At 41.2% G+C, this 9837-nt stretch overlaps 1 protein-coding gene across 4 annotated transcripts in view; it reads left to right on the plus strand.

Annotated features, from left to right (window-relative positions):
• Positions 1-9837, plus strand: part of Pter (phosphotriesterase related) — a 70311-nt gene that overhangs the window by 45614 nt on the left and 14860 nt on the right. For all 4 annotated transcript variants that reach the window (XM_021192567.2, XM_029536109.1, XM_029536108.1 and 1 more), the window contains exons 2-3: positions 1892-2349; positions 3966-4231. In XM_021192567.2, coding sequence (XP_021048226.1) covers positions 1918-2349; positions 3966-4231 — 698 coding nt within the window. In that variant the 5' untranslated portion in view covers positions 1892-1917. The remainder of the gene's footprint in view (positions 1-1891; positions 2350-3965; positions 4232-9837) is intronic.

A 9837-nucleotide genomic window follows, 5' to 3' on the forward strand; every position in this document is an offset into this window, starting at 1 on the left:
CAGCCTGGTCTACAGAGTGAGTTCCAGGACAGCCAGGACTACCCAGAGAAACCCTGACTCGAAAAACCAAAAAAAAAAAAAAAAAAAAAAAAAAAGAAAAGGGATAGAAGATGATTCAGTTTTGAAGTCTTTTCCTTATAGACATGAGGACCTGAATTCAGTCCCAAGAACCCACATACAATGTCGTGCTAACATTGTATGTGGGTTCTAGGGACTGAAAAGTATGTTAGTAGACACTAGTAATCCTATAATCAGGATTAGTTATAAGCAGATTCCTGAAGCTTGCCTTCTCTGTGAGCTCCAGTCCAAGGGGAGACTCTGTCTCAAAAGAACATGGTGAATGGCTTCAGAGGACTGGTACCCGAGGTTGACCTCTGATGTCCACATGCACAGGCTCAAAACGATGTACTACCCTCCTCCCCACGTACAGAGAAGGCTTCCAAAGATATGGGGGGAACTAATTTTAGAATGTCTGTTGTAGGAACACTTTGAAAGATTTCAAAGCTACTCTGTTCTTCCAGTCTCTTCTGGTCCTCTGGGTGGAGCTTCATTTCTGGCAGTGCTCTGGTGGTGTCAGCTACAGTGTGTCTATTCACCAAATCCACTGTCACCTTTTTCATTCAGTCTTTTCTGTTAGGGGTACACATTGAACATGGGAGTGCTGGCATTGGAATTCTTGCTGTCACTGAGAGAAAAACCTGGGCAGATACTTAATCTTTGGTTTTTGCTTCTTCTAGAGACGGTAGCTGATTCCTGTTTCAGCAGCATTCTAGGCTTGTTTCTGTTGCTGTGATAAAATTCCCCGACACAAAGCAGCTTAGAGGAGGAGAGGTTGATTTTAATTCCAGTTCCAGATGACAGTCCATCACTGTAGAGGAGTCACAGAGACAGCCACTGAGACAGCTGGTCACAGCATACCCAGTCAAAAGCAAAGAGAATTGAGCTCATAAACATCTGCTTGCTTGCTTGTGCTCAGCTCAATTTCTCCACTCTGATAAAGTTCCAGATCCCCTACCTAGGGGATGGGTGTTGCCATCCATAACGGTCTGAGCCATCCCATGCCCATTAATGTAATAAAGATAATTCCCTATAGAAATACCCAAACTCAGTGAAGACTCTCCCTCACCGAGTCTCCCTTTTCAAATGATTCTAGGTTGCGTCGTGTTGACATTCAGCTTTTAACCATCACAGATAATGTAGTAGTCACTTTCATTGTAACAGTGAAGTTTTCTTTTTATGTATTGAAAGGTCACTTTCGGTTTGCACTATGCAATAAACCCCCTTGAAAGTGAAAGGGCTTGCTTCTTCTCATTTTTGACATTAATAAACCCAGTTATGCATTTCTTCTTCCTTCAGTTATTTTGTGATCATCCCCTATGAAGTGAGGCAAGTTAGAGGTCTTGTGTTATGCTTCGGGCATATAGCAGGCCATCAGCAGAAGTTCATTTACTTCAGTAGCAAATGGGTAGTACCATGAGTAGAAGCTTCTGCATATTTCATTTGGATAAGAATGGGTGAAATGGTATTAATGCATGACTGGTTTTAATAGAAGTTATTGCTAACAAAGGGAGGAGGTATTTATATGATTTTTGTTCAAGTATCCACAAAAGCATAGCTAAGACTGAGACAAAAAGAAATGAAATATAAATGTGAACTGAATTGAAGAAATATTTCCAATAAATAAGGTCGGAGTTGATCTGTCAGAGGAGACCTGATGGGAGTGACTGGGGACATCTTATTCATGCATCCCACTTGGGGCAGATGGCAAATGAGATCACATCTCTAGTTTTATTGATTCTTTTAATTGGCATATCCACAACCTCCACTCTCTACCGACAGACTACATGTTTGTGTTAAATTTTCTAATTCCATATTTCCTTTTCCTCTTTAGAGAAAATCCCTGAGACACTATCAGGAATGTCTTCCTTAAGTGGGAAAGTACAAACAGTTCTGGGCCTTGTAGAACCCAGCCAACTGGGACGCACCCTGACCCATGAGCATCTGACAATGACCTTTGACAATTTTTACTGCCCACCTCCTCCATGCCACGAAGCCACCTCCAAGGAACCTATCATGATGAAAAATTTATTTTGGATTCAGAAAAACCCCTATTCCCATCGAGAGAACCTTCAGTTGAATCAGGAGGTAGGAGCCATAAGAGAAGAACTGTTGTATTTCAAGGCTAAGGGCGGAGGAGCCTTGGTGGAGAATACGACCACTGGGCTCAGCAGGGACGTGCATACGCTGAAGTGGCTGGCAGAGCAGACTGGAGTCCACATCATAGCTGGAGCTGGGTTTTACGTTGATGCAACTCACTCTGCAGCAACCAGAGCCATGTCAGTGGAGCAGGTAAGAAGCACTACTTAGAATGCTGTTTGTGTATACATTTAGGACACCCTAAATGGGATTAGTTCAGAAGTAGTTGGATACGTGAAAAAAAAAATAGCTAGTTCTCAAAGACGTCTGGTAACTGGACCCCAGAGGAGCCAGACTCCGTATCTTTCCAGTGTTGAGGAAGGAGCTCTGGACACACTCGGCATTGACAATTCCAATGTGTTAATGCTTAGTCTGTATGAATCCTATCAGAGCTCAGAGGTTCTGCTTCAGTCTCTTTGTAAACCTCGTTTTTCCCATCATCAGCTGCTTCAGCTTTCCCCTTGGGTTTTATAATAACCAGCAATGAAAATTCACAGTAGGGTGAGACTTGGCAGGCAGAGACTTGGTACATTTGCCAACACAGCTTCTTCTCTTATTACAAGCCAGGAGGGATGGGAGAAGGTCTGTTCTCTTATTTGTAATATTAAGTAAGAATGGGCAGAAAGGAGCAAAGTCTGCAAGGACCCAAAGAAAGAAGTTTCAGGGCTCCGTTGCACGTGTGTGTGTGTTCTCTTGCTAAACATGTATGTCAGTTTACACGCATTTACATGTAGTATGTATTCCTATATATTATTTCCCATAACTTGTTTCACAGGTATAAAGTGTCGGGTAAACTCTTGGTAAAATATCTGTTAGTATTTAGAATGACTTTTTAAATATTTTCATCTGTGTTATTTCTCAATATGCTTTTAAATATATACATTTATGTTAGTTGAAGACTGAACTAATGAAAACGATAATATACTTGTCAAACCATGCTTTGAAGCAAGTAATGTAAATATTGTGTTATGAGTTTTCTAAGCGGAATGTAGGATAGAATTAAAGAAGTATTTGATTCAGTTGACAGATTCAGTGGCATCTATAGGTGCTGTTCCCAGATTAAAATAAAGAAACCCCCTTTATTTCATTCTGCACAGTTAGAAAAACTTCTCTAGTAATGAACTATAGAAATGATCCCTGAAATATAGTCTTCCCTTTTTTCATTCTGAACACACAGTCTTTCTCTTTATCTGTACTGCATCTTCAAGCTATAAGATCATAAATCTTATAATAACTTGTTGAATTTGCAATTTAGTCAACAAATGCTATGTTCATTAGCCAGTACTCACTAAGTCAATGTTGGTTTTTGTGTGTCTAAGTGTGTGCATGCGTGCGTGCGTGCGTGTGTGTGTGTGTGTGTGTGTGTGTGTGTGTAGTGTGTAGTGTTAATATATGTGCATGGCAGGGGACACATATGTGGAAGCTGGAGGACAACCTCAGGTATCATCTTTGGGAAAACTGTCCATCTCCTTTGAGACGGCGTCTCTCATTGGCCTGGAGCTAGTGTGCAAAATGCTCTTCCAGCTGTGCAGTGAGCCCTTGGGATACAGCTGTCTCTGTCTTCCTGGTGCCAGGATTGACAGTTCACACCACACCCCGAGCTTTCTTCTGTGAAGCCTGGGGATAGAACCAGGACCTTCATAATTGCGAGGCTTCATCCGTCCTGCCCCTCCTCCCCAGCTCTAAACACATCCAAAATTTTTATAGTTTGAGTTCATTTGGAAATAGTTCACAATCTATAAAATAAACTTGTTCTCATTCTTCCTTAGCTTACAGATGTCCTTGTTAATGAAATTCTCCATGGAGCTGATGGCACCAGCATCAAGTGTGGAGTCATTGGAGAAATTGGCTGCTCCTGGCCTTTGACTGACAGCGAGAGAAAGGTACTTGAGGCTACGGCTCACGCCCAGGCTCAGCTTGGCTGTCCTGTCATCATCCATCCTGGACGGAACCCAGGTGCACCATTCCAGATCATCCGTATACTGCAAGAAGCAGGAGCAGACATCTCCAAAACAGTCATGTCCCACCTTGACAGGTGAGTGGGTCACCGTACAAACTGGAATAGACCAGTGTACAACTGGGGGATTGTCAAATGGGAAATCACTGGTGGTGAGAGTAATGAAATACTAATCTGGTAGGTATCTGCAGTGGCTACCTGGAAGATAATTTTCCCCAATACTGAGTGTTGGAAGTAGGGTCTCACATATATAATTATCACACACTCTACCACTGCATTATACTCACAGTTCCCTAGAATACAGTGTCCACGAATCCTTGTAATGAGCATAAATCAAAGTCAGTGCTGTAGTCTACCCGTTTTGTGTGTCACATCCTATCTGAGACATTTTAAAAAGGCACTTTCTTGATCTTCCATAACTCTTTGGCCCAGGTACTACTGTCTGCTTCAATTTTTTTTGTCTTATGATATGTCTATTTTTTTTCCCCTGAGACAGGGTTTCTCTGTATAGCCCTGGCTGTCCTGGAACTCACTTTGTAGACCAGGCTGGCCTTGAACTCAGAAATCCACCTGCCTCTGCCTCCCAAGTGCTGGGATTAAAGGCATGTGCCACCACACATAATTGGGGCATAAATGCATCTATAAATACAAAAACAGAGAGGACAAATGGTTTCACTCCAAAAGAAAACCAAAAATGTAGGTGTTTATGTTACTGCTGCCTGTTTTTGGTTTCAGAAACCGAAATTATCAATATAGTGGTAAATATTATATTTCTGTTATGGCACATTAGTGTTCATGGCTGCAACAACTACAGCACACCAAGCAACTCAAAACAGTGGAAATTTATTCTCTCATGGTTCTGAAGGTGGGAGTCTGAAATCAAATGTCATCGAGACCTCAGAGCCACAGGAAGACTCCCCCACTTTGCTCACTCCATTGTCTGGCAGCCCTTGGTGTCCCTCAGCCTGTGGCTGCATGGCTAGCTTCTACTTCTACTTCCCAAGGCCTTGGGTGTATGGCTGTCTTTTCTTTCATCTCTAAACGACATTTGCTATTGAATCTAGGACCCACTCATGTAGCAGAATGAGACTGGGTAAAGATCCTTAATGATATCTATAAAACCCCTTTTCTCATTAAAGTCACTTTCAGAGCTTCCTAGGGTTAAAACTCATGTGGTTTTATAGTGTGCCATGCAACTGTCATATTAGAGGCTTGACTATGTAAACCAATGCTTAGCTCTTGCTAGTACACTAACATGTAACAATGTTGCCCATGCTAATCCTAAACCTTTAGGTTAACTATATTAGATAGACACACTTGTTTTTTAAGCACTCTTACAGTGTAGCTCAGCTGACTTAAGAACTCCAGACCTTCCCACTTCAGCCTTCCAAGCCTTAGACTGCAGCCATGCACATCCGTTCTTGGCCCTTCTTTTTGCTTTTGCTGGGGTTTGCTGCTGCTGCTGCTACTGATGATGATTTGTTTGTCTTACAAATACACATAAGATAAAATATATCATCTTAAATATTTGAAGCATCCAGTTTAGGAGACTTTCTCCTCCAGATTGTAGTGGAGAACATTCTACTCTCCCTCACCATGAATCTGAATACAAAATACTTCAAATGAATGGAAACACAAGTAGCTTTTTGTGATTACAGTTTTGACAGGAGAGACTGTCAAAAATGACAGACACCAGGAATTTCCACCCTTGCACTTTCTGGATAAAAGTCGTGGTTATAGAGTCTCAAGACTTGTTTCTCATCTTTCCTCCTACATCAGCTTCGACAGAGAAGTATATACTCTGGAGAACTCTTTGCCTCAAGCTTTCTCCCTGTTCCTGGACAGGGAGAGATGCTGTTGTTGTTGATGAGGCAGTTCCTGTGTAGCTCCAAGCTGATCTCCCTGCTTATTCGTTCCCAAGCTCCTTGGCTCTCCAAGCCCCTCCCATACTGCTTGCTTGACTCCCTTGCTGCTCATTCTCATCTCACTGTTGCTTCTGCCCCTGAAAGAGTCTTAACTTGGTAGTCGCTACCAAGCATTTAAAAACAGAGACTTTTTTCCCTTCAGTTTTATTCTCTGTTGGAAAGGTTTTCTGTGAACATTTAGTCTGCCACACTGCTTGAAACTGGACCAAGATGCTCCTTAAAGCAGAATCTAACTATCCCTACTTTTTCACAGTTAGACATTAAGTTAGAAAATTATGCTTAGCACAAATAGAAAGTAATTTTTCATTGTAAATTGTGAAATAAATATGGTAACCTGCGTTACCATAACAATATTTCCTGGCTTATGAAAAATTAAACAATATAAAAAGTACTAGTATTTATTTCCTTGTGGTATGCACATATGTTTTCACTAGACTTACATACACATTTTATATGTGTGTGTGTGTGTGTGTGTGTGTGTGTGTGTGTGTACTTTTATTTAAATGATAGGGATATACTACCTGATATCCATTGACTACAAGTTCAGTATTTCCCTCTTGGATGACCCAGGATTGAATGGAATTGTTGGCCTGACACCACACAAGACCCAAGCACTCTGTCACATCCTGAGGCAATCCCTAGACAGTCACACACTCTGCACCCATGGTATGGATTATTTGGGATTCCAATGTGTAAAAAAAAAAAAATATATATATATATATATATATATATATATATATATATATATCTCCATGGGGAAGCAACCAGGGAAAATGGCTTTTGAAAACAAACCAAATAAAGTAACAGGAAAAGATCAGGAGGCAGATGTAGGAAGTGGGAACCATTTGAAGTGACTGTTCAGAGCAGACGCGTCACCAGGCTGGAGTCTGACTAGGTCAGCTTCCCACAGGCTGTCTGAGCTCAGCTGGACAGTCATACAATCTGATCTGTGAGGAAAGAGCAGGGGCTTCAGCTCTTTGTAATGGGGACAACTCATAAAAGAGCCTGGACACAATGTAATAGGCATTTAAAAAGACAAAGATTCCCTAAAACACGTCTCTCACCCCACCCCACCCCATCCCAAATCAAACGATCAAGCATAACGCCGTGTCATTTCTCCCCCATATTCCTGGGCAAAGGCAGAAGACTCAGAAGCCGTGCTCTGTTAAGTCTGGGAGGTGGTGGCTTTGTGTGGCTGCTGTGCCTTTGATTCCCTTCGTAACACACGGGGTCTGAAGTAAGCGGGGTAATCTTCAGCTCTGACTACCTGTAAAATTACTTTGATTTTTTACCCTTCAAATGTATATTTAATTTAGGAGAACACAAACATAAAAATATTTTAGTGTGCTCACAATCCTATGAAAGCAGTCAAATATTTTGGAAGGGTTATGAATCTGCATAGGTTTTACCTAGACAGGTGGGCAATCAGAAAGATAGATAGGCATACGTACGTGCACATACACACACACACACACACACAGACACACACACACACAAATACACACAACCACAAATGCACACATCCACAAATGCACACATCCAAAATAAGAACCTGTTACACAATTATCAGATGGAGGCAGTTGGGATGCTGAAAGAAAAGAGTTAATGGAGCCCCTGGGGACTGGACCACCAACCAAAGAGTACACATGGAAGGACCCATGGCTCTGGCCACATATATGGCAGAGGATGGCCTTGTCAGACATCAGAGGGAGGAACAACCCTTGGTCCTGTGGAAGTTTGAAGCCCCAGTGTAGGGGAATGTCAGGGTGGCAAGGTAAGAATGGGTGGCTGGATGGGGGAGCACCCTCATAGATGCAGATGGGAGATGGGATAGGGGATTTCTGCAGGGGAGACCTGGACAGGGAATAACATTTGAAATGTAAATAAAGAAAATATCCAATAAAAGAAAAAATAAAAATAAATAAAATAAAATTAGTGGATGACTGTCTCCTTAAAGACTACAAACCACTCTGTCATCAGGTGACCGCTGATTATGAGCCTAATAGGGTCATGAAACAGGCAACAACTTTATAAATCTGTTATGTTCCAAGCCCCCCCCCCCAATCCCCTGTTTTCTTTAAAGCACATGAGTCTGTGGGAGAACAGGTTGGCTGCAGTGAATTTGACCCTTTGGGACACCAGTGGGGGCTGTCTTGACAGTGATCGCCACCCTAAGTCAACATGTATTAGACAATAACAGTGGCTCCTGTGTTCTTGTTTGGGCTTTTCATGGGAATGGCTTTGCACAATTTAACCTTTGTAATAATTTTTCGACATTCTAGAACTCTACCTGTATTTCTACATGGTGGCACCACCTTGGGGTGGGTCTGTTATAGGTTGTGCATGCTTTAAAGAATGGCCCTCCCCACTCCCAGCTATTCTTTTTGTCATTTATTTTCAAACAGGGCTCACCATGAATGCCATATTAGAGTAGATGTAACAAGGTCGGTGGAAAAAAATTAAAACAAAGCAAACAAACCATGGCCCAAATGACAAATATTTATCAACTATTCACCAATTCAAATTCTAAACTTCCTGGAGGGCAACAGGCAGGTGCTATGCCTAAATCTTCTATCTTTGTAGATATCTATTTAACAAGCCAGAGAATTTTGATGGACATCCAGGGTCTTATTAGGGGCATGATAATTAAGGGTAGGAAGAGAGTGAATCAGTCTCTTTGAAAACTACTCCCTGGGGAAGGTAAAGGAATTTGACCCAAGGGTATCTGAAAGACCAGAAGGAAAAACTCAGGAATGGGCCAAAAACATTTTGTTCTCTTTGCCTTTGATCACACATGCCAAATTGGCTGAACTCTTGGAAGGATACAAATCTGACACTTTTTCCCCCCTCCATGCTGTTAATTAAATGAAAAGAGTGAAATATCACTTCATTCATTCAACAAATATTTGAGTGACTAATTACCATATGTATATATCAAACATTGGCTGAAATTCTTTCAAAGTGGTTATTTATTATAATTATGATGACTTTTAACCTGAAGATTTTCTTTGAAAAGGCACAAAAAAATACTTCTGCAGGATCCAGGGAGCCATACCCATTTAATTCCCATAAGTTCTAATGAATTAATTTGAAGTCATTCAGAAACAGTTCCAAGCAAATGTCTAGCAATGGGAATTGAACAAAACATCTTTGTATTGCTAAATAGTATAGTAGCATTCTTAAAAAGAATAATTGGAGCACTGTGCACCCACCATGGTCTGCGGTATTTAGAATCCTATAAATGCAACTTCATTTCTTTACCGCTTATAATGAGGAGGATGCATGTACATGCATTGCAGACATGTTGTACAAAATGCATCAGGAAAAATGAGTGTGCAAAGTGTAGCATGTGCCACAGGCATCTCACATACAGGGGAAACAATCCTTCAATTTGGCTTGGATCTAACCAGAGTCAAAAATCGATGCAGACAACAAGGGATGAGCAAGTGAAAATTTTTAGGAGAAAATATTCACTAATAACAATTTCCTATAATGACTAATGCTTGCTGACATGTCTGTTTTCATTGTGTAGCATGTGGGATATCACTGTGTAATATATGAGTGTGTAGATCACATACATGGTGTATTAGTCAGTGTTCTCTAGAGTCACAGAACTTACAGATAGTCTCTATATAGTAAAGGAATTTATTGATGACTTACAGTCTGCAGTTCAAATTCCAACAATGGTTCAGTAGTAGCTGTGAATGGAAGTCCAAGGATCTAGCAGTTGCTGAGTCCCACACCGCAAGAAGGCGAAAG

The sequence above is a fragment of the Mus pahari genome, chromosome 3 (assembly GCF_900095145.1).
Source record: "Mus pahari chromosome 3, PAHARI_EIJ_v1.1, whole genome shotgun sequence".
Taxonomy (NCBI): Eukaryota; Metazoa; Chordata; class Mammalia; order Rodentia; family Muridae; genus Mus; species Mus pahari.